Consider the following 25,918-nt stretch of genomic DNA (forward strand, 5'->3'; position numbering starts at 1 on the left):
TGGAAACAGCAGATGTTTATGATAATATCTCCCTGGTATGGTTGCTGGTATAGCTCTCTGTTTATAGCTTCATATTAACCACAATAACAATAAACAGACACACAAACAAGAACACAGCTTCCAATCTCTTCTTAATAATTAGTGCCAATCATTTCTAGAAAAAACCTCTTTTTTTGCATCCATAAGCTCGAAGTTTCAACGGATCTTCTCAGAAGCTTGAGTCCCAATTTCCAGGTATTATCTCAAAACTTTGACTTGCTAACGCAAAACGTCTGAGTAAATAACTTGAAATTAGATAATAACCTTAAATTATGACTTACAGATCCCAAAAAGTGTTTTAGTTTGTCAGCGGCAGAAACAAACTTCAAGTGAGAGTGGTCTACCGGTGGTCGAAACACGTCTTTAATGATGTCATTGATCTTTATCGGTGTCAGTACTTCTCATTAAGGGTAGAGGGAAGGTCCCCAGATGTCGTCTTTATCAGTTAAGAATGATTGCTGCATTCGTAACGTTATGGTAAAGCTTCGCCTGCATCTAAAGAGGCAGCAGAAAATAACACACCTACATAACCACTTGAAAGAAACCATCACAGAAGTGATCACTTTTGTCGTACTGGACACGTGCACTCCTCTAACTCGCAAGCTAATATGTAGTATTAACAAGTAAAAGGTCACGGACACGTCACAAATTACAGAGTGCCTTTTGTATGATAAAAGATATATCCCCAAATTACCACCTCTATTGGTTTTAAGGTTGAAATTAATCAGTTCCAACTCAACAAGTTATTGACAGATGGAGCTCTGAAAAACAACACTCTGCGTTCGAAGTACAAATACTCCAAAATCGATAAGACATGATGTGATCAGAAGCTCTGCACTGCCTCATATTCATTACCTCCTGGTTAAGACCACAGATCCCACCCTGTCTCCTCACTGTTAGGGTACCGCATGCACCACAGCACTTATGGAGTGGATGTAAAACAGCAGGATTTGGAGGATATCGTTTGGTTACTGTTTCATGCAGTGTAATTAAATTAGGAAGTGTGTTGTTATAGTCCTAATATAGGTGTGTTTCTTAGGCAACCTGACAGCTTTTTCCCTCATGTTTGAGCACGTCTGGTGGATAAATGCTCCAAGGTAGATGTTCAAAACGAGAGGTTTACGGCTTACGTACACTGACTCAACAAAACATCACAAAGTAAAAGATTTGAATTTGGTTTACGGATTAAAGACGGCGAGTTTGCTAAATCTGACTCCTTAAATATGTCAAAAAACATATAGTTGACTGTTTTATTTTTACGTTTATTGTGACAGCACTTTAAAAAAAATCAGTAGGGGTTGTTTAATAGAGCAGAACTTGAAAACCAACAGATCTGGTTTGTCGTCCTCCTTCCCTGGCTTCTTCAGAGAGATTACAGTATTAATGCAGGCTTTTGTCCTCTTGTGGTCACTCTAACACAATCTGAAAATGAAAGATGAAAGTGATCCCTCTTTGTCGTTGTCAAGTCCGCGCTCGTGAGATTAAATCCACGGTAGATATCGCAGGAAAGCCGGGGAATTTAAATACTAACCAAATGTATGGACGCATATACACGCACTAAAGTCTTATCAGCAAACTAGTAGTTTAGGAAACATTTTTAGTCCTAACTCTAACATGATCGTCTAGTTTGAGGTTTCTTTGGAGGAAAGTGTTTGATAGAATAAAACTAAACTTTAAAGTTCCTAATCAAAGTCTTAAAAAGCTGCTAAAACTGATATTAGCACAAAGTCTACGAGATGCTATATCTACTCAATCAATATCTTCTCCAAAGACCCCTGACAAAACTCAACTTTTAGAGATATTATTCACTCCCGCTTATGGAAAAACCTCTGACATTACCTAACAGTCCTTTACAAAAATACCATTTTGTATGAAGAGCTCCTCATGCGTCATTAGTTACACTGTGAATCACGCAGTCATGCAGAGGTCAAGCAACACCAGAAAAAAGGAGGAACTGCGATGCTGAAAAGACTTTTGTTAAGGGTATGGATCCTATTGTTTCCAAGCACATTTTGGATCACAGCTTTAACCGCAGTCGGGATAAAGAGAGATTAAGAAGGAGAGGAGAGGTGTTTCGCCTTGTTTTTGCTGAAAGCGGTGTGAGAAAATCTGGCAGTCGCGTGGTGAGATTCCAGTTGTTATGTGTTTTTGAGAAGTGACAACGGCAAAGTGACAGCATCTTGAAGAAAGTTGGTTTCCAGTTTTCGTGGGAGACAAGTGAATGTGGCCGGGCTGTTATCTTGGCAACTTTTCCAGCTCTTATTATGAGGAAAATGCAAGATTCAGTGACCTGTTCAGATGGACAACTTTGGCACTCCAAATCGAGTACAGGCTTTCCAGATAAGCTCCAAAACACGGTGGGAAAAAGACACAGTAAATAAGATTTGCAGTAAATTAAAACCTCAGTCAAAACTTTATCCACTGATTATTTGTATATAAATAATAATAGTCACTGCTCACAAATAGTCCACATTTTTAGACTTTCTCAAAGCTGATGACGACCACTTACTTTGTTTTGTTGTGGGACCACAGACTGTATTTAAAAATAGATGAGGCCACTGTGACGCCACCTACTGCCTTGTGAAGAAAAATACGTTTTCTGGGGGACTAGAAGCTAACATTCTGAAGACAGAATTTTATTTTTTTTTACTTTTTTTTTTTACATTTTACAAAAATTCTGACAGTTTTGAGACATATTTGCAGACACTGAAGTTAAGATAGCAAACAGAAATATTGGAATGTCTCCTTGTTCGTGATTTTTTTCTTTTGTGTTTTGTTTGTTTTTGTGCACAGCCAGGATTGTTGGTTGGCATCTCTGACTGGCTTTTCCCGTGCTGCGTCACATATTTGGATGAGTGGTTTGAATATGAATTTACCTGCTAATACTATCAAGCTTAGTTAGCAAGGTGCATGGATAGCTCATGAGTCACTCAGAAAAAAGCAGCATACATGTCTAATGTGGGCTCCAGCACGTTTTCTTTGTGGACCAGCTGAAGTCAGCTGACTGCTGGCTCTGAGGTTTCCTCCTCTTCCTGGATTCACCCAGCTGCATCCTACACTATATGAGTAGATGTTATATGAGGCATCATGAATGCTTTCCAAATCCTAACTATTAAAAAGACAGCAAAAGGGTGAAATATCAGCTAAAATTCACATTGATGACTCCTACCAAAGTTCTTCTGGAAGCAGGTCCTGTTACTTTTAAACAAATTTAAAACAAATTTTAAAGTATTATTAAATTAAACTTTAAATTTAAACCAGGATATTAAAAAATGCACAGATTCACTCATATCTGATTAAAAACATCTTTTAAAAGTTTGCTTACTTTTACCACAAATAAGACTTTAGGAGGTTTTTCCTCTTTAAGCTTAACCGCTACTGATAAAAATGCTTTCAGTAAAGGTTCGATTTTATTGGTTTAGTTTTGAGCTCTTTGATTGGTCCTTCTTGGGTTTATTGGCCAATAGCTGTTCTTCTACAGCATTATGCAGCGTGGTCAACACTTAGTGGATTGACAGTAGCTAAAGTCTGTTCTGAGGATGCGTAAATGCACTCACGTAAGTTTATTCATTTGTTATTTATAATCAATATTAGAGAGTACTAGATATCAATAGCTTTATTTGTTGTGTATATTTTTTCTTAAATTGCTAATGTCTAAACTTGCTAGTCTGGGTGGTATGCTAACCACCGCTTGGTCAGTCAAATTAATGTGCACATTTCTGAAGAACATTTATATTATTTATTTGTAAATAGTCTATAAATACTGTTTACATGTGCACAAGCATTCAAATAACATATTAGAATATTGTAGTTACGAAATAAACATTTAGGATTACTTTAGGTTAAAGTTTATTTGTATTTAGAAAATGCTTTCTATGGGCCTTTGGTGCCCTCTGGTGACACATGCAAAATAGATTGGTCACCTGGGAAACGGATGTACTTTATTGTTTGGTCGTTTTTGTTCTTTATTTGTGGCCAGAATACACATATAGTACCATTGTGTACTACATGCTTGTAGTGGTTTTAATTATTTGAACTTTCAAGGCATCCCTCCTGTTGCAAAATTCTCACACAAAATTTTATTCCAAATTATTTTAGTGCCGTTTCTGTTTCTTTCAATGTCTCTCATAGTAGCCAGGAACTAACCTGCCAGTTACCAAGGATACCACAACCTGCCCTGCAGCCGTTTAACATCAATCACTATAAAATGTACCACAATATTGTATACAATATGAAAAAAACTCAACTCCAGCAGCACATCACATTATGTAAGCTTTAAATTTCCTATTTAAATGTTTCTTCTTACTTTCCTGTCCTTTTCTCCCACACTTCCACATCTTTTTCCACCTCCGACAGTTTTACACATTAACATGTTGTTTCTGTTTTTCTGTTCCTGTGAAATACAGTATCTGTACCTTTAGCTAGTAGACACATTGTGTCAAACTGCACAGAACAAAAATGCTTACTTGAAAGTATTTTTGTATCGTAAACTGTAAGATTTAAATACTCATTAGCTGAAGGTGCTGGAACACTGGCCCACTTTATCCCATGTGTGTACCCACCGACACAGATAGCTGCTAATTAGTGCTATGTTGTCTTTCAGCTGCTCCCTTATTAGCAAGCAGTGTTGGGGTTGTTATTCAGTAAAGGTTATGTATTTCACATTAGTCACTGCTTTTCTTGAAAGTAATGCAGTACATTACTTAACTATTCCACAGAAAAAAAGTAATTTGTTACATTACTTGCTAATTAGTTTTCACGTTACTCTGTAACATGGCTTAAATGCGTCATCACATAAAAACCAGTTAACAATATAAACCTGGGGCCACTATCCCGCACACCAACACAAACGGTTATCCTAATGAGCACATATGCTGTCTGTGAAAATGCAGTAATGAGTAAATCTAACTGTAATGTGATTATTGAATTGAAAACGTGTTACTGAAAAATGTAATGGGAATATTCTTAAAGGCACCAACACCAAAAATATGTGAATTTCACCGACTTAAAATAACATAGGTGAGAGCCTAGCAGAGAGCTAGCATGACAGCCCCTTGTGTTAGCCTCCACCTCTCTAATAATGATAACTTTCAGCCTTTCAAACAAACATGACTCCTTGTACAGTTGATATAGAGGGAAACATTTGCTCTCAAAGTGAACTCAAGTTTTGGCATGTCCACACTGGCTTTATTTTTCTGCCCCAGCAGCTGCTGCTTGGCACTACTGTGCGAGTTACTATCCAGTTGTTAAGTGATGACGTGACGAATCCTACTTCCGGGTCTAAAGTAGTCTGCGTGTCTCGTCTGGCTTTTGTGTTGTTAACATGTTTAATGTTTTGTATTTTCTTCTATTTAATCTCAAAAAGCTCCTAAAACAGTCAGTGATCACTGTTGACCTCCCTCGGCTTTTATTACCACTAATCATTTATTTAAGCTCAGTTTTTAAAACCTTAGGATGTAACAGCCCAGCCCATGCAGCAGTATATGAATGACTAACCTCGTATTGTGGATGGATTATCTCAGTTGTTCTCCTGGCTGAAGTTTGGTCCTTTTACAGCATCCTGCCATGCGATTACATTTGTTCCTGACCACCGAGAACACTCACGTTAACTTTTATCGAGTGGAAAAAAAGTTAGCTTGTTTATATTATGCTAACATAGCTGTGTCGCTAGCGGTCACATAGCACATCATTATATACCAGCTAGCCCAACTTCAGTAACCCTACAAACGTCACTGCTGTTTAGTTTTCTGTCTTCATTTATGTTGGAAGTGATAACAGAGCTGTACGTTTTAATTTGTTTCCAAAACCCCACAGTCAGGACATGCTATATTGTATTTAAATAAAAGCTAGCGAGCTAACTTCCTGCTAACTTCCCGTTAAATGTCATAAATTCCGTTTTCATGGATGCCTGGATGTTAAACTCAATTGTTACACCTGGTAGAGCAGAACGCTGATCATTTTATTAAAGATGAAAGACTTTAGACAGTTTTTCAACTCTCAGTAATGCCATAGTGATCGTTTGATATATGGACCTGCAGCGGAGTTTAGGCCCAGACACGGCTAGTGACGTCAGACTTAACGACTGGATAGCTAATAGTTTAGCTAACACGTCCATCATTCCATTCAACAGGCAGCTCTATCATTCAGCTGGTGTTTCTGTTCACCTGCTGAATTTAGCGCTAACATTCACATACTTTCAGCTCTGCTTTTAGTCACTCCTGAGAAAATATCTGTATCTTTAGCTGCTAACCCGCGCAAGATGTTCATCAGCAAGCTGCTGTTTCGTATTCAGTACGTGCTTTTCAGAGTTTTTTCTTTTTCAGGGTTAATGACTGCGGTAAATTTGTACTATAATTATACTCCTAATGTTTTTTCAGTCTAAATGTGCTTTTATAGATAGTTTTAATAGGAGGACTTCAATACTGTGGATTATTTTTTTCATTTCTTATGTTTAAATCACGGTTCACTTTATTTCTCTGTCTGAATGGGCATACTTATCCAATTTGGGATCCGTATCAAATCTAAAAATATCCTATATTAGATTTACACCTCATAATAACTGCAGTCTCCACACCTCATATATGCTCTTTTCAGTGCTAAACACGCAATTATTCACGCCAAATTATCCTGAATTCAAATAATCATAAGATTTTAACATGCATTATATACCTAAAGCTGCCATTAACAAAAGCTGAATGATTATAGGTTGCAGGCTGACCTCTGTGTCACACTATGGAGCAAAAATGGAACAGTTAAATGATTTGACATCATAATGGATCACATTTAGCTTTTCTCTCATTACACACACACACAGACACGCATCTCTGGTCTGACAGAACTATTTGTGATAATGCTCCTTCTGAATCACCACATCAGTTAACCGATATGCTTCTAAAATTATGAAAATTCACAGTTATGCTAACAGTCCTTCTTCTCTCCTACAGCCCAAGTGTTGCTTCTGACTCATACTAATGCCTTTGTACTACTTCGTCATGCACACACACATACACACAACACTGCTCTCACTTCCTTGTCACTGGCCCTGAGTGCCTTTGCTATGCCGCTTATGCAGCAGGCATCAAAACGGACACCTGTCATCAGTCAGCAGGCCCCCGTGCCCACTGTTGCCCCCTGTGGATACTTATAGCCCACTGCAATTATGTTGTTCCATTAGTCATCCTACGCATGCAGTGATGGGCTGCTGGCTATACTTATCCACTGTCATGGTCACTCTTATGCAAATGAGAGATTTTACAGACTGATGAGAGAGTGGCTGGCGTCAAAGCAAGAATTTATGCTGAACCTTAAGTACACAGTTGTTAGTCTGATTTCTGTTTGAGTTTAGAACTACCTCTGCTTGACATGTTAAGGCTTCAACTATTATGAAGTTAGAGCTGGCGTATACTGTGTATATAACAGTGTGTAGTTACATTCAAGTAGATAGACCACTGGCCACTGTTCATAAATCCAGCAATGTGGCCGCCATATTGATCAGAAATAACAAATATAAATTCATCGCAATATATTAATGCCTGTACACATTTTTCCTGCCACCATCCTCTTCAGAGTAGGAAAAACTTTTCTGCTGCAGCAGCAAGACACATTGTCTGAAATGACAAGAGAAGATGTGTTGTGGTGACAGTGGGTTGCAAAGAGGCTTGCAATAGGCAGCAACTGATGTGAGCTAAAAAGACTCAAATAGCATGTTCTACGCTACATTTGCCAACTGCACAATGCTTATCAGCTGAACCTACAGCTGATTTGGGTTAGCACTGAGATCAGCTGATCTGCTGAGCGTGCATTTGAGCCTGACTTGCTGGAGTGAATGCTATACAGGTGAGAACAGCTATTAGGCCTATGAATTTTAAAGTTTTTGTCAAAAGTCATTTTTAACAGTTAAGGGATGGTCGACATAGTATTTCTAAACATTCTACTTTTCTTTAAGCATTTCAAAGAATGAATGAATATTTTTTTCTACACAATTACAGAAAAAATGAGAGGTTTATTGTAGAGATGGCACGATACCACTTTTTTATGTCCAATACCGATATCATAAATTTGGATATCTGCCGATACCGATATGAATCCGATATAGTGTTTTTTAATCAACAAAACTGTTTTTTAAAATATCTTGCTGCATTTTGCAAGTCTGCAAGTTCATACTCAAGTTTAAAACAACAACTACACTAAAGCTATTCTGTTATACCTGTATACAAAAAAAATATTTCATAGTTCAGCAATACTGATCAATCTAATAAACTTAGACCTACACCATCCTCCCTATTCTGGTATTTTAAAGAGTACTTAGCGTAAATATTAAGCAACCTAACTAATAGGGTTCCAACTCCCAGCAACAACAAAAATAAATAAATAAAAAATAGGGACCCACCCCTCACGCTCCACCTCATGATGCTTAATCGACGTAATCAACCTTAATTTGATGCAGTGTGAAAAAAAATGCACAGAAATCAATTATTTTTCAAGAAATATTAAATAGATTCAACATCTTTCTTCAACAAAATTGCAGACTGCACAGATGGTACCTTCCCAAAGGAAAATGTACTATAGCTTACTAGGGTATATATATTAGACTTAATAGTCACTATATACAGTAATTGACTTCTATTCATTTTACATCAAATTAAAACTTTGGGTGTCAGATAATTATTTATTAAAAGCTAGACATTTTAAATGAGAATAAGAAAGAAAAGTATGTCTTTGTGCCCCCTTTTCCCACTTAATGCCCTATCGGCCCCCCTGGCTAAACTTTGCTAGATCCGCCCCTGCACAGTTACCAGCCGTCAGCTACGTAGAAAAAGATCCTGGTGTAGAAAGTAATATTAAATAAATTGTAACAACAGCTTATCAAGCTTAAACGTGCTGCTGTTGTTCAGCCGCTGGTTTCCTCTTTCTGGCGCAAAGTGGACCAAAAACAAACAAGAGAGACTCACGACAGAAAAGCCGATCAGCTGATCATTAGCAGTTTCACGATTGAAGTAGCAGCCGGAGAGCGAGAGGCAGTCGCTCGTTAAGCTTAACGTGGGAATGCTTTACAAACATTCAGAGATGGACTTACACACTTGCTTTACTTCTCTCGGGGATAACTTTGTCGGAGATGAAATGCCAGGTTGCTAGCGAAGCTCCAAATGCTATCCAGACCACCGACAGGTCCCGCATGCCACAGCTGCTCTATCACGTGATGCATACTGCTCCGACGTTCTGAGGCGAGTTACGGCGTGTTGCAAGTTTTGTGAGGTGCTTTCGTGATATTTAATGGATCGGATTACATTTTTTATTTTTCTCCGATATCCGATCCAGTAATTTAGGTCAGTATCGGACCGATACCGATACGTAATATCGGATCGGTCCATCTCTAGTTTATTGAGCCATAGCACAAACCTCTACTGTGCAATGATGTGGTTTAACTTTGTAAAATCAAACTAAAAGTAAGGCTTATCTTTTATTTAACACACAGTATAAAAACTCCAGCATGGGTTTGAGCTATTTCTTGAAAACGCATCATGTCAAAAGCAAAAGAAGTCAGTTTAGACAGTTTAAACCTGGCAGAGGTGGGAAGACAAAGATTTCAAAGACTCTGGAAAGAAAACGATTGACTACTGTCTGATTAAAGGACCACCTGGAGACATTATGTACACTGGAAGTGTGGCACAAGATTTCAGATGACCCAAAAACTAGGTCTCTTTGGCCACAGAGATGCTGCTTATGTTTGGAGAAAGAAGAGAGAGGAAAACAACTCCACAGTGAAACATGGTGGAGTATTATGTTGTGGGGATGCTTCAGAAGATCTGGTACCAGGAATCTTGTCAAGATGGAAGGAATCATGATGAAAGAAGGATATGTGAAGCTTCAGAAAGAAAAACCCATGAAACAAGAATGGCCTGGGATTGCTGAGGAGACATAAGTGATACTTACTGAAAACTACAACAAACGACTGCAGGCTGTTATCCAGCAAAAACAACGCACAACTGACTTTCAGCATCAGGGAGGTCAAATGGGGAACGTAAAGTAATGTAAGTATCTATAATAAAACTAGGATGTTTGGAAAAGCTGTGTTAAAAGTTCCTTGCTCTGTTTAACAGAACTTGGGAAAAATACATTTTCTGTATGTGATTAATAAATGTGCACAATAACCTGTTAATTCTTATTATTAGTCATGTTAATTTGTCGATGGTAAGCTGCTATAAATGTGCAGAAATCTGTGCATCCTGTGGATTTCTCAGAGCTGCAACATCAGCGTATATCCATGAAATGTTATGTCCCTGCCAAATGTAAAATCTGTAGAAGATGATTTTTTTTAAAAAGTGAATTTCCAGCGCCTGCTTATCAAAGACTCCAGATGGAAACACCGTATGTAGGATGTAACAATGAGCAAAGTGCACGGCACTGCTATCTGCTTTCAGCATTACTATCACTGCATGTTTATTGGCTGGGGTTTACATTTGTGAGAACTCGGTGGATTTCACTCGGTGTGGCAGAAGCTGAAGCTGCATCAGCTCAGTGAAAAGTGGGTGGGTTGTTGAGATTTAAGTTTCCGCCTCGTTCCTCCTCTGCTGCCGTCTCAGGAGCCTCTCTAACTTTCCCTGGACTTATTGCATTAGGGTTTGTTTTTTCCCCTGTGAGTAGCTGGCAAAATGCGAAGTACTGTACGGATGATTTAGAATTTTCTTTGACGTTTTTGACAGTGCATCAATCACCAGCAGCATTTCCCATCTCATTATTTGGGATAACTGATCAGGCTTGCAGATCACAGCTTGCAGATGTGTAAATCGTGAAGGTTTCTGCTTAACTGGACGCCTGCGCTGCTTTGCTATTACTGCCTCTGTCATTATATGGCTACATCTACCTACACATAAAACTCAGCTGAAAACAAGTTTATGAGTGTTCTCTGGAGGCTGCTGAAATGAATGCTGGGAAATGCAGGAGTGTGAAGCAGGAGGGAGAATAAAGGGGCAGCATGCAACAATCTGGGACAGCCTGATTTCACATTTCAGGAGGGCTTTTTTTGGTTATTACTTATGTTACATTACATTAAGTTTTTATCGCACATTCTGTTATTTATTTTTAAATCTTCTCCCTCCTTGTGACTGCAAAACACTAGGCTTTCTTTGATGGATTACTTGTTGTGTCTCAGGTAGGTCTAAAGTTCATCCGTACTGGAACCGAAGGTAATTTGTCAAAGCAAACACTTGGGGTTTGCTGCAAGAAAGGATGCACAAGTTTTAGTTAATCAAATATGTCAGCGGTCTCCAACCTTTTTTGCGCCACAGACCAGTTTATGTCTGACAATATTTTCATGGACTGGCCTTTAAGGTGTCGCGGATAAATACAACAAAATAAAACCGGTACCTAAAAAAAGAAGATTTATTCATAACACTCGGGAAAAGACCCAGGGACACCGACGATAACGCTAAAAACGATTTAAAAAAAGCAGAGCACTGGATGTTTTTTCTGCAGTGAACTGCAACACAAACTTGCTATTCACCACTAATGCGACTATAGATGTGCCACGTCACGTGGATGTGGTTCAGGAGGTTGGTAGCTCAAGAGATATTTTGAGCTTTGTAACATGGTGTGTTATCCTGCTGGATGACACACTGTGGTCATAAACAGATGGATGTGGTCAGCAGCAATACTCAGGCAGGCTGTGGTGTTACTGAGGCAGGATTCTTATTTGCACTAAAGTATATCAAGATAACATCCCCTACACCTTGCACCACCTCTACCACCAGCAGCCTGAACTGTTGATGATGTGGGATTATTTTATTTTCAGATTTATATTTCAAATGAACATGAATCTAGATGAAATGTAGATTTGTTTTCAATATCTAATAATGGTGTAAAACAATAGTTGTATGACATGTTTAAAGGGTAATGAGTCCATTCACATTGAGTAAATGTGTTATGCACAGCCCTAGCCACTCTTAGATCCAATGGCGCTGTTCATCTGCAGATCAGCTGTACTCTAGACCAGTGGTGTTGGTGAGGGGTGGGCGGGTAGAGGCTCCAGAAGACCAATCATATTTCATGGCTGTAGAACCAGTAGTTGCCTTGCACACCTGACAATACTCTTCTTCCTCACATGCATGACACAGCAGAGCTTTTTGGGTTCATTGTCTGTGAAGTCTTCAAATAAGCTCGATCCCTTGGGGGCGCCACTGTGCTTCTGTGCATCCTGAGTGGACGCTGCTGTGGAGGCGGACAAACTGCATCCTGCAAATCTGGACGCCATGATGTTGACCATCTGCATGAAGCTGAGCTTCTAGCATAGCAGCTGGTCACTGTTAGCAATCTCTTTCATCCCCCACAATGTGACTTACTCACATTCAGCCCTAAAAGCCGTTTTTCTCTCGAGTCCTGAGTTGTTGTCCAGTGACAGACAGGTGGTGATGTAATCTCTGTACACCATTTATGATGCACCACTGCCTATAAAATCTAAACAAAACACTGATACCTATTGCACCTGCTGTGTTTTCTCACATCTGTTGTAAAATCATCCTTTGTCAGGGTTTGAGTCACTCCGTCAGCCCGTCATCGCTCGCAGTCCTTCTGTGCAGCATCGCGCTCATGCTCGGATTTCTTTCAAAATTTCTCATCTCCTCTCCAAAAGGTGTAGCCAGGTTTTCTCCAGCAGTCAGTCATTATTTGCACAATAAAATCTGATGTTTCCTGCTCAAATTACCCACCAACAGCCTGCTGCTTCTCCTTTTCCCCCCTCTGTAGCACTCACTCCAGTTTTGACTGTACAAGCTCTTCTCCCCTCTACCTTTTTCCCAGAAGAGGAACATAATTTAAGGTTCTCTAAAAATCCTCAACAACTCCCCACTGAATCGCACTACTGGGCTCAGCACTCCTTCCCTCCTCCTCCTCTCCCCATCCCGCTTCAGTCAAACCTTGCCCTAACTGTCTCTTCATCTACTTCTTGTTAAGTGCTGAGTGCGATCAGCAGCATCAGACTTTATGCTCTACCCCGCTGGGCTCCCACTGCTGCTGCTTATGCTGCAGCTGCTGCCCTCAGGTGCAAAAACACCTTGTTAGATATACAGCGTGCGTCGTCTCCTTCTGCTTATTACATTTCCAGTCTGCCAGCTCGCAGCGCTGCGGGCCCACCGATGTTGTGATTTCCTTATCCAAGCTTTAATTTGCAGTGCCGACTTTTCTCTCTTCTCTTTTCATCGTTTTATCTTTTATCTTTCTTTTGTGTTTCTCCCTCTCTGTTTCTCTGAGGGAATTACATAAGACTTTCTGTGTGTGTGTGTGTGTGTGTGTGTGTGTGTGTGTGTGTGTGTGTGTGTGTGTGTGTGTGTGTGTGTGTGGGCAGCACTGCATTTTATGTAAGGTGGACCTGGAGATGGCTAGCAAAACATTTGTGTCTTGCTCTCTCATTCTCTCTCTGCTTGTCTTGTGGCCTTGTGTGTGTGTGTGCATGTGTGTGTGTGTGTGTGTGTGTGTGTGTGTGTGTGTGTGTGTGTGTGTGTGTGTGTGTGTGTGTGTGTGTGTGTGTGTGTTCGGGTCATCGGACTGTGGTTGACTCCAGATACACAATGATGTGACTCTCCAAGCCCACTCAGAGTCGTAAAAACACGCACATATACACACAAAACACGTATTTTAAATTGTAATTATTCATTAAGCAGCTTGATATATGACTTGTACTTTTACAGTGATGCTGCTTGTTGACTTGTGACGCACATGTAAAGTGTGTCTGAGTTTTTTTATTTTTTTGAAGGATAAAGATTCATCCTTTGTTTTATTCATTTAAAACTGCCTGTCGTCAGGCTTGCCAGGATAACAGTGGCAGATTTGCAGCTTCACAATTCAGTATTTTCTGAAACAATAGCTACTCGAAGTAAACAAAAGCAGTCTTTGTATTTCAAGCCAACAAGAAGGGATTTTCTTGATTGAAATTAGGTTTGAAATTTATGACAGTGGACATTTAGCCATGGCCAATGGCCGACCACGGCTCGATGAAACAGGGAATATCAAGAAATTTTATTTTATTTTTATTAACTTCAGCTTTGGCTAATGATGGGAAGCTAGCTCAAACCTTAAGATCAGGCTATGTTATAGGGCATAGACTGCAGAAGGACATAGACCAGGGGTTTGAGGAGTAAAGTAAACAGTGGAGGTACTTACACCTGCATTTTCCCAACACCCACAAGGGGCAACACCTCTGGCTGCAAAAGACAATGTTATTACTATTTATTGTGTTTTGTCTGATTCAAGCTGATGTTGCCATCCCTATATTGGTATTTTGGATGTGATAAATGAGGGGCGGATCCTACTGTGAAACCATATGTATGAGGACATCCTGGATAATCCTCCTTTCTGAAACTTGTGGCCAAATTTTCCAAAATTGATTTCATGTATATTATTCTATAAGACCCAAATAAGCAATTAAGAGCATTAAGTCATCAGGGAAGTGCTTAAAGCAGTCAGGTCTGAGGTCGGTTTTCACTTCTATGGAGCCAGAACTGTTTGTAGTCACAGGTATTTTGGCCTCCTTTAACAAATAAGAGGAATCCAAGTTTAAGGCTTGTTACCCTCCCGCGCTGTTCGCCGTATTGGGTGGCAGATCTCCGCCAGCGTAATCGATCAGCTACAGCTCCTTCGGCCTCACCCCATGCTATGTCTTAGGTGTGTAAATCATCAACGAAAGTCCTTCGCCATGTTGTACGGGGGCGGTCTGGTTTGCTTGGGAAGTCTTGGGCAGTTAGCGCGGGAGTTGGCGTAAAATGTGACGTCCAAAGTGCATACATTGCTCAGTCACAATGTCACAGAGGGGACGTGTGGCAGTCCAGTGGTGGACGTCTTAATTCGTGACATGGTCTTGGTAAGAGACCTGCAAGATCCGTCTTAGCCATCGATGTTGGGCCTCATTGAGTCTATTGGGGATTTTGGCTGATGTTTTCCACGACTCACGAGCTTTAAGGCACTCGGCTTTAATTTTCTTACTGGTATCTACATTTAAAATGACCAGTAAATGATCATTTAAAAAGTAAAAAAGAGTCAAGACTTTTAGTACTTAAATGCAGTACTTTAATCTGTTGCATTCCCACCATCTTCTTTATGAGACAGGACAGCTGAGGTGCTGCTGCCACATCAAATATTTGGTAAGCCGTTTTTTTTAACATTAACAAACATGAAACATGGTGAAAAAGATTTTTGATTAAAGCGCACCACTTTTAAAGACACATGGACGCAATATATGTGGAAAGGTCTTTTAAAATTACCCACACAGAATGAAAGAAGTCTGTATTTTTAAGATAGTTGAGATAATAAAGCATGTTTTCTTTGATTTTATGGTCAGCAGCTCAACTCTTGGATCTGACCTCTGCAACAAGTGGCTTTCTTTATTTAAATTAAATTTGTAACCCTACAATAACAACTCAACTAAGTAATACTAACAGGTGTTGGAAAACTAGCATTCTGGGTTTAAAAGGCTAAAGAAGAACAACAACACACTTAAAACTGTCCTCTTACATAGAGAAAGCATCTTATATAGGTGGCTATTATCATAAAACACAGACCCTAATGTGACTGATATGTGCTGCACTTGTTTCCTAACCTTTCCTGTGCTATCTACAGTTAATGGTCCTGCAGGGTGCAGACTGGGAACTTGTTTCTCCTGGAGGAGGGGAGGGTTATGTAATAGGTGACAGGAGGTGATGAAAAATGTGAAAATTTCAAATGTGATACTGAAAGGAAAACAATATTCATAATGCTTTTACTAATATCGTTGAAACAGATCGTGTGTGAGCTGTGCTTCGGCGGTCTGATGTAAGGAAAAGGAGGAACTGGAAATATAGTCATCATTAACAACATCATTTCTTCACTTTCCTTAAGAATAAAGGAAAGAAGTACGTCCTAGAAATAAAACACCTCTGCACCCCGGAAAAACCTGTCACCCGTCAGCCAACAGTGTGTGTGTGTGTGTGCGCGCATCTCCAACTTGTTAGAGAAAGGGTGTTTCACTGAGTGGGAATGCCTGGTAGGATGTGTAGGCCCAGGTTGCCATAGCAACCATCTGCTGCTACGCTCGCAAGCGTTCGCCGGCAGCCCACACAGTGTGACATCCAGCAGCAAGCCAGTCTTACAGAGAAAGTAACACTGTGACTGAAAGCTTACATTAAAGAGCCAAAAATAAGCAAACACAAAAAATCCCAAAAAACAGTGAATTAGTTTCACTTCACGTCCACGTAAAGGTGAATCTGTTTAGAAAGTGTAAGTGCAATAAATTCTTTAGGAATGCTGCTATAGTGGTGACAGAAGGAGGAGAGGTGTGCAGCATGTGAAACACAGCAGACTTTGGCAGATTATAGAAGGAACAGAAGGATGTAAAGCTGCTTTAAATGTTCAGGATTTGTGAAGTTTGGTAAAGGATGAGGATGGTTAAAGCCGCTCACAGGCAGGCAGCAGGTAAAAGTCAGAGTGTGGTGCGGGCCTAAAGGAGCTGCAGTGTCATTGCTAGGGCCATTGAGTTTAAAAAAAAAACATGGCAGGAAACTGGTGGTGTTTCTTCCACAAAGCTCAGGAATGGATTGCTAATATGTTCTAATTGAGACCATGAATAATTTATCAAGAAAAAAATTGGCTCACCACTTCAATCTCTTGACTTTCTCTTGTTTAATAATTCTATCTATCTCAAGCAAGTACAGCTTTACAGCACACTATAAAATATGCAAAAAATAAAAATGTATGCACTCTGCATAAATCACACACACAGCACGACATAAATAACACTTTGCTGAGACTTTATGTGGGCTTTCTGACAAATCTAATACAACTCTTGCGAGGGGGCTGGCGGAGGGGTTGGGGCGAAATAAAAGTCTTCAATCCAGAAAACACACGATGGTCATACACAGGAAATCAGTTTGTGCGACAAACAATCCAAATGAGGGGCAGGCAAAAGTCAAGCCATATTTCAACAGAAATCATTAATAATCTAACAGGTGGCAAGCAAACAGCTAGAGGCTTATATACTCCACGGAAGCTGATGACTAATTGGAAACAGGTGTTGCAGACTAAACACAGGTCACACTAATGAGGGCAAACCATTAGACAGGAAGTACAACTGACAACAGTGTAAACATACTGACACTGATTAGGTTTTGGAGGACTTGGGTATAAAAGCTAACACCACTCTAACACCATGCAGTTATTGACATTTAACACTATTTTATATATTCATAATATATTCTTCTGAACTATAATTAACAACTTAGTCTGTTCTACTCAAGTGAAGTGTTATAGTTTGTCTGGTGTTACATTAAAAGTGTCCCATCAGCAGTGTTGGAGCCTAGCTTAATGCTAAGCTAGCAGCTGGACCACACAGATGATTCTTGAGTCATGCTAGCTTTTGGTGGGGAAGGGCCACACCATGTGAATAACTTGTTATTATTATTGTTATTGTATTCCCATGCGACAGTATTGTTTGGCCTGTTCATGAAACTGGAATGATAAAATGCTTTTATAAGGTGTGGTAGGTGCATAAATGCTAATAATAGGTTGTTTTAGCCCATTGGTAGGTGGTTGCTAGGTAACATGATGCTGTTTATAATTCATCATGAACAATTCAGTTTTTGTGGACATATGTGAGATGTTTTTGTTGTGGAATAAAAACGATACCACACCTCATTAAAAACATGTTAGGTACATAAAAGCTAAAAACTGGTCATTTATTCGTTTGTTGCCAGGCAGTGTAGTGACATCATAATATATTATGTGTAATTCAACTGTTGTGGGTATAAATATTACATTAATGCTGTGTAATTAACGTGATATCAAACCTTTCTAAAACGTACTAGATCCTTAAATGCCACTAATAGGTCATTTTGCCTGTTGCTAGGCAACATGATGATATCATAATATCTGATATGGATAAAAACTTGGTGGCCTAAGATGTGCCTGTGTGCCAAATTTGGTTGATTCTTGATGTTGTGGGACTTCATAAGCAAATAGATTATTGTTATCATTATTATCAGTAGTAGTCTAACATGTGTTTACTTTTCTTAATAGAGGCTAAAATGGTTCATGACTATTTAATAAAACTAAAGTAAAGACATTTCAAAGCTTTTCCCTTGGTACAAAATGCTAACAACAGCAATTAAAATATGAAACCTAATCACTTTTTACGGGGGCAGAGAGTAAACACATACATCCATCCTCCTACCTTTATCAGGGTCACAGGGGTTGGAGTCTAGCCTGTCTAGAAGAGGTATACACTGGACAGGTTTCCAGTCTGTCACTGGACTGTGAAAGACAGATTATTTATGAACAATTTGTTAATTAATCAACCTAACCACCCTAACTACTACCTCCACACAGAAAGGATCTGGCCACATGATGAATTTGATCCCAGGACATCCCCGCTGTGTGGAAACAGTGCTAACCTCCTTGGTACTGTGCTGCTGTATCACAATCTGCTTCTTTAAACTTCTGTCCTTAAAAAAAAAATCATGATTTGAAGTTTGAAATTTGAAATATTTGACAGGAACAGCTTGTCTGATTTGTTTTTTTCTCTGGTTGCATCTGTCTTGCAGATGCAGGAGGTGGGCAGTTCCCAGCGAGGCTCTCAGCGGGCCTTCAGCGTCCTGGATCGTTTGCTGCTCACACATCCTGTGTGGCTGCAGCTGTCACTCAACCAAGAAGCTGCCCTCTACATCCTGCTCAGAGAACCTGTCGGGGTGAGGAACTATCAATCATATTACTCATACTATTTAATCAGGTAAAACAATAATGAATAATCTTTTGTGCATACCAATGAACTGGATGGTTACATATGTAACTAAAAAAGCAGGATTTTGTAAAATCTTACGTGGATATGATTCCTGGCTCTCCCTGCTTTAGCTTCATATTTACTGAGGGTGGTCTAAATGTCCTCATCTAATTAACATCATCATCTAAGTACCACCAATCAACCTATTCATGCCAACTGCAATTCTCCACTAATTAAAATGAAATGTGTTTGATTGAAAACCATGAAAATTAACCTTAATCATGAAGTGGACATCAGCTCCTAGACCTGAGAAAACTAAAAAAAATGTTCTGTTCTTATTTTCGGTGATTTTTTTTTGTGCTTACAGACATTTCTAGTGCGCAAATGCAGCTCTACCCAGAGGAAGGTGCTGTGTTTGAGGGTGACAGCGGACAGAAGTGCCTCCTCTGTTAAGGAGTGCTTCATCTGTGAGGAGGACTCCAGTGAGTATAAAACAAGCTAAATTATCAGCCAACTGCAGTTGAAGCAATACACATAACACTCAACACATCCACAGCTGCCAAGAGTCAGGCTGAGTGAGATCAGGGGCGAGGGGATGTGGGGGAGAGGGCTTGTGTTGGAGTACAGCAGGGTTGGACTCTTATTTTTTAGAAATTACCTACACAGCCACTAAGTTGTCATCTTTGTACCTCTAAAAAAAGACCATGTCAGGCTTGTTTTTACGTCTTTTTAGATGTGCACAAACAAAATTAACTGATAATTATTTCATCATATCACATGTAATATTCAAAATTAGCCTTTTTATAAAACATAATGATCTGTTGTGAGGGCCTGGGGCAGGTGGAGGTATGCACTGGAAAGAAGGGGAATGAAAGACTAAAAAACAAGAGAGAATACAGAGGGAGACAGGTGGAAACGTGAACATGCAAGGAGCAGAGGACGTAAAGATGGAGGAGTTTAAATATACCCAAAGCAACAGAAAAAGCAATAGGAGAGTGAAGGGAGGGGTGGAGGGAGACGAGTGTCTTGGTGATTTGTGACAGAAGGATAGCAGCAAGAGTAAGAGGGAAGGTTTACAACAAGATGTATGGTTTGGAGACAGTGGCACTGACAAAAGCACAGGAAGCAGAGTTGAAAATGTTAAGATAGACAAGCACGAGACGGTTTGGATGTGTGCTGAAGAAGGATAGTGTACAATGTTGAATATAGAGCTGCTGGACAGGAGGAAAAGAGGAAGACCTCAGAGGAGGTTCATGGCTGTAGTGAAGAAGGACATGTTTGAAGTTGGTGTGACAGAATATTGGGTTAGGGTGAGATGGAGCTAAAAAAAAATTGAAGTAGGGACCCGTAATGGAGCAGAAAGGTGGTACAATGATACAAATCATTGCTACTTCAAAAACTTCAAACTTCAAAAAGCAATAAACGAGAAAACTTTTTACTTTACACATCAATCTGTTAAAAAGAGCAAAACAAATGGCTTTACAGAGGATGGCTGCACTGCTCTCTGAGATGCTCGAATGGATCATGCTGCTGTTGAATGCAGCAGATATTCAATAAACTCAGAGAAAAGTTCATTAAATAAATCCAATAATCAAATAAATCAATAAAACAAAGTAAACTTTAGTTTCTGTTAAAGGCTTGTCAGAAATGGATTACATGTATTACTGGTGAAGGTCAAACCTGCTACAAACTCATCACAGTGATTTTCTGCTCTCTTGTAGGAATTTCAATGTGTAATAGATGAAAAATGTAGAGTCGAGTAAACGAGGCAAAACTCAACATCCACGAAAGTCGATCTGTGAGGTTGGTGAAGTTTGGCGAAGTGTGCATCCACTAACTAAACGAACTAAACTGCAGTCTGGTGCTTTCTGTGATGTTGGTGTTCAGACTGTCGAGAGAAAGCCTGTTTAACATGGATTACTTTTCATAAAGGCTTCTTTTCGTGGCTTCCTCTTAATTGGAGCGAGATTTGTTTTGACAGCATGAGAGTGTGAGACAGACTGAAAACAGGTGTCTCATGTCAAAAGTGTGAGAGTTGACAACCCAGTCAGCGTTTGTGGCGCAGTGCAGCTCAGACACTCTCTCGGTGAAGTGATGTGGACCGGAGAGGATGGGTCCTCCAGATTTTTTTTTGCAACTGGCACATTTCCTGTTAAAGCTGAACAAGTGTCCCACTGCTCCCATTAGCTGTCAATCAAACTCTGTCTGTGTATAACCAGCGTTCGCCTTGGAGAGCTCAGCACTCAGCTTCCCTGACTTGTGTCGACTGGTGGCCTTCTACTGTATCAGCAGGTAATAATATTATAACTGATAATAAATCTCAATCATTCTTCTTGCTAACATTCAACCTCACTGGCCTATGCAGAGTCCTCACTTCACTATGGATGGCCGAATGCCCAAATCTTCTTAAGAGAAGTGGCAGATCTCCCCTAATGCCTTTGCACCTAAATGGGAGCAAAGTCTTTGCACGCTGGGTCCTAAATCTTCTTCTGCATCTTGATGCCCACTGGTTTTTAAAACCAGTTTTATTCCCGTAATTTTTAGCTGTCCACAGACTTCCTTGCATGTAGTAAAATTGACTGTATCTAGTTTTAACTTTCTGATCTCACATATCTTCAAACTTGAACTTTTCTTTTTCTTTGATCTGCAGGGATGTATTGCCTTTGCCACTGCAGCTACCTGATGCCATCGTTAGAGCGTCAACACACAGGCAGCTGGAGGCCATCTCACACATGGGACAAGGTCGGTCACTGGTGGCCTCTTTAAAAAATAAACTGCAGCAGCAGGTACATTCGCTTGCTCCAAATAATAAGTGTTACTTAACGTAGATCAGCATTTTTGGGTCAGCCTGTCTAATTGTCTAAATTGCCTAAATACTTCAGCCCAACAGAGCTGCTACCATAAGGTATTTCCTATTTGTCCTACTCTCTCATAATTCACTAACCAGAGGTGGGGGTGGGGCTGTTGAGGGTTTTTTCCCCCTTTAACACTGAACCTAAATGAGATTTAAGGACTTTAAAGATGTGTTCAGGACGAGATCGCTGACAGAAAACCAAAGTTTGAGAGAATGAGAGAGTAAAGTAATAGCTGACTAAAGTGGTGGCTGCCAGCTTGCGTCTATTTTTAAATGCGCGGCATGCTTCTGTAGTGCAGTGGGGTGTGACTTCATTGCGAAAAGTGATAACCAGACTCTTTCTCATCATGCTTCTCCAAAATCAGTCTGCTTCTGGATCAGCTTGCAGTAAAAAAACACAGGTTAATGTTGTGTGTTGTGCTGTGTATTGTTTTAGTTTTCAAGCAGGTGAAACATTAAAAAATGGGAACGCTGTTTAAACACTTGTAAAATAAAGTACAATAAAGACTTACTCAAATATTTAAGTTATCTCCCCTCTCCTGGTTTTTCAATTAGACTTCTGGAGTTCACCGAGTGCTTCAGACATCCAAAATGGACCGATGGAGCCAGTTGCATCCACCAGTCAGGCCCAGACTGGGGTCCAGGACCGATGTCCCCTGCTGTCAAGGGGCACACAAGGCAAACTGTGCTTCATTAACCCGCTCTTTCTGCAGCTGGAGGTTTGCAAGGTTAGTTGCTTAGAAGCTTTCTCTGAGACCTTTCAAGGACACCCGTTGGTGCTTTTCTGGCCTCTACAAGTGCTCTAAATCGAAGCGTCCCTGCAACTGATAAATAACTACACCCTGCACTTTACTCTTATAGATAATCACTTATAGAAAAATAAACAGTTCATCAATCTACCCTTGAATCCATTTCCTCCCTTTTTACAGCAGCAACAGCTCACAAACCACAGTGCCTCCAATAAACGGCACCGCTTCAAGCGCAGCATGCGGCTCCGGCTCTCTGAGTCCTCCATGAATCTGTCCCTCGAGGGGGTTGGTTCCTACTCACCTCCCCTTTCAGTTGAGCAACCTGGTGGGTCAGAAAGGCTGAACAAGACCAACGACAACCCACAGAGGAGAGTTCACGCCGGTGCAGGCGTCCTGAGGAGAACTCCTGCTGTTTCACCTGGATCTGCTGAGGAGGATGACCTGATGTCTGTCTATGTGCCACAAGTAATAAGAGTCAGGATCTTTATTTGCACGTCAAAGCATGCTTATACTGATACGGATATGTGAGCACACCTCCTTTCTGTCTTGATTTATAGTAAATATGTCGCTTTTCACATCATGCAATAACTTCTCCTCTCTTCAAGACATCTCCCAAGGTGGAGGAGCCGCCGAAGCCCCAGCCGTCTGGCCCAGCTGAGGAGCCAGGCATCGAGGTGGCACTTCTGGCCATGGAGCGCCGCCCGGCTCCATCTTTGGCTGAGCTCGACAGCAGCAGTTCCTTCAGCAGTATGGATGAGGACCATGACTCAGACACGGAACCTGAAAGCATGTCCCAAACCCAAATGCACGCCTACCATCGCCCGCCACTCTTGCGCTCTCGAGGTCGCGGCGGGCTGCACCGCATGAGCGAGGCATTTGTGTGCTTCTTTGCACCAGACAAGCGGCTCACCCGGCTGGTGGAAGAGCTGTCCAGAGACAGGCGCTCAATCTTCGGGGGTATCATTCAGGACTTCCTCCTAGAGCAGAGAGAGGTGCTCAAATCCCTGACGTCTTCGCCTTCGGCATCGTCCTCATCACGCGTGACCTCCGTGCAGCTTCTGCAGGGTCTGCGCCTCTTTCTGTCCCAGGCAAAGTGTTGCCTGCTGGACAGCGGAGAGCTGGAGCCTCCCATTGAAACCCTGGTGCCAGAGAACGAGAAGGGTAAGCAAATGCAAACATAATTAACATGCAAATACACTCTGATATGAAACACGGTGCATTTAAAACATAGTTTGATCTGTGTTTTTGAAATTTCTCTAAGCTGGAGCTGGAGCAGGTTTATTAGCAGAATCTTATTCCATTGAGGAACATTTAGTTTTTACTTTGTTACACAAATTAAAATAACTGGAATTCAACATGAAGTATTTTTTAGTTCAGTTTCCTCCTGAGGGTGTTTTGTGGTGTCCTGATGGTTGCTTTGAGTGGCCTCTGTGGATCCGAATTGTTTTGAGCTCATTGCACAGATTGAATGTTGTTGTAGAGAATTTGAGGTGAAGTCAGTTCTCATAGTTCGAGCTGAAGACGTGAGCATTGTCCTGCTGGACTTGCTCTTACCATGGTGGGGTATTCCTAGTCGCACGATCTGATATCGTCATGGTGGTGTTGTTCCCAGATCAACATAGTAAATGTTGTTCCAGGATCAACATTGCAAGTGACCAATCAGAATGTTGTGACATCATACTTTTGCGACTTCGGGAAAAACTGCCGTAAAACAAAAAACTGTACTTAAGCCGCGAGAAACCGCCTCTGTCCGCCGATCAACGGACCTTGACCCTGACCCTTTAATAAACAGTAAGCAGAATTGATATTGTCCTTGCAACATTGGAATTTCATAAATGCACGAATGGCTTGGCGCGCCAAAGAATAACGTCACAACAATGTGATTGGTCACTTGCAATGTTGATCCTGGAACAAAATAGTAAATGTTGTTCCAGGAACAACACCAAAACGACGATATCAGATCATCCATTCCTAGTCTGCTAGACCTGTGCCATTTTTTTCTATTATCTGGATTCACTTATTCTTACACTGGCGATCAGGATAAGCAATCACACGAAGGTCGTTATCAGCTCAATGAGTTAAACCAGGCTTTATCAATCTAGCTACAAGTGTGTTCACAGGAACGGGTTGGTGTTGGCAGCATCCTGCTGATCATAATCATGGATAACAGTGCAGGCAGCAGAGTGGAGGATTTTTACGAAGGAAGATAAAACTACAATATTACAAAAAAACATATGAAGAGGTTACACACACAATATGGGCTGAAAGTGACACAGCTGCTACAGACAAATCAGCCGTGTGTGTGTGTGTGAGAGAGATAGAGGACAAACTCTGTACGGTAGTTTAGGATTAAAAGTAAGTAAAGAGTGACAATATTCACAAAGTTTAATCTATTTAAAGACATCAGAATCAGAATCAGAATCAGAATACTTTATTGATCCCTGGGGGAAATTATTTTTTGTTACAGTGCTCCATTTTAAACCAACATTAAGACAAGACAGACAATACGCTAACTAAGAATAGTACAATATATACATATATATACATACATACATACATACATAAGTCACTTATAAATAAATATTTGGAAAAGAAACATGTGTAGTTGTAGCAGCAAACAGTGTGTTAAGTGGATGCGTTGTACAGGGAGATGGCCACAGGCAGGAATGATTTCCTGTGTCGTTCAGTGGTGCTTTTCGGTAATCTCAGTCTCTCACTGAACGAGCTCCTGTGACTGACCAACATGTCATGGAGTGGGTGGGAGGTGTTATCCAACATTGTCTTTATCTTGGACAGCATCCGCCTCTCCGACACCACCTTGAGGGAGTCCAGCTCCATCCCCACAACATTGCTGGCCTTACGGATCAGTTTATTAAGTCTGTTGGCATCTGCGACCCTCAGCCTGCTCCCCCAGCATGCAACAGCATAGAGGATCGCACTGGCCACCACAGACTCATAGAAAATCCTCAGCATTTTCTGGCAGATGTTGAAGGAGAGCCCGTCTGCGTGGGTTAACAGACTTCTCAATATCACAACTTTATCACCTGCTGCTCCAAAGGGGTTTAATGTTCTCTGAGCAAGTAAAGAAAAAATGCGGCATGAATTTGATATAAAGTCCACAAGTATACATCCGTTTCCCATTTCAGAATCATATCTTGATGCTTATAGAGCAATAAAATTGATGAAAAATTGTAGTCAGTTTTAAAAGAAAGAGTCTAAGAATCTGTATCAGTTACTGAAACACAGAGACTTCACGCTCTATTAAAAAACTTTAGACCCTCCAACTGTCCACAAACAGAGGTCTGAAGGATCTTCCAGGAACGGTGATGCTATTTTCCAGAGAACTGATTGGCTGTGATTTCATACATGATGATCCCCCATGTGGAGATAAAGCCACACACCCTGATTAGAAGAGGGCCTCAAAAACTCACAAAACATCCATATAAAGGCTAAATTTCCTTTTAGTGAGATGATCAGTGTTATCCATTCAACTGTGAGTCTTTTCAGTGCTGTAGTTGGTACTGCACTGCTGGTCCTCTG

The 25,918-nt window shown here is 40.6% G+C and overlaps 1 protein-coding gene across 1 annotated transcript in view; it reads left to right on the forward strand.

Moving 5' to 3' along the window:
• The window catches only part of rin1b (Ras and Rab interactor 1b), a 43,587-nt gene that overhangs the window by 2,532 nt on the left and 15,137 nt on the right, over window positions 1–25,918 (forward strand). The window contains exons 2-8 of the mRNA XM_004570674.3: window positions 18,600–18,743; window positions 19,143–19,257; window positions 20,995–21,067; window positions 21,426–21,517; window positions 22,185–22,357; window positions 22,559–22,843; window positions 22,984–23,539. Of these exons, the coding sequence (XP_004570731.1) occupies window positions 18,600–18,743; window positions 19,143–19,257; window positions 20,995–21,067; window positions 21,426–21,517; window positions 22,185–22,357; window positions 22,559–22,843; window positions 22,984–23,539 (1,438 nt within the window). The remainder of the gene's footprint in view (window positions 1–18,599; window positions 18,744–19,142; window positions 19,258–20,994; window positions 21,068–21,425; window positions 21,518–22,184; window positions 22,358–22,558; window positions 22,844–22,983; window positions 23,540–25,918) is intronic.

This window comes from Maylandia zebra, linkage group LG3, assembly GCF_041146795.1.
Source record: "Maylandia zebra isolate NMK-2024a linkage group LG3, Mzebra_GT3a, whole genome shotgun sequence".
NCBI classification, from domain to species: domain Eukaryota; kingdom Metazoa; phylum Chordata; class Actinopteri; order Cichliformes; family Cichlidae; genus Maylandia; species Maylandia zebra.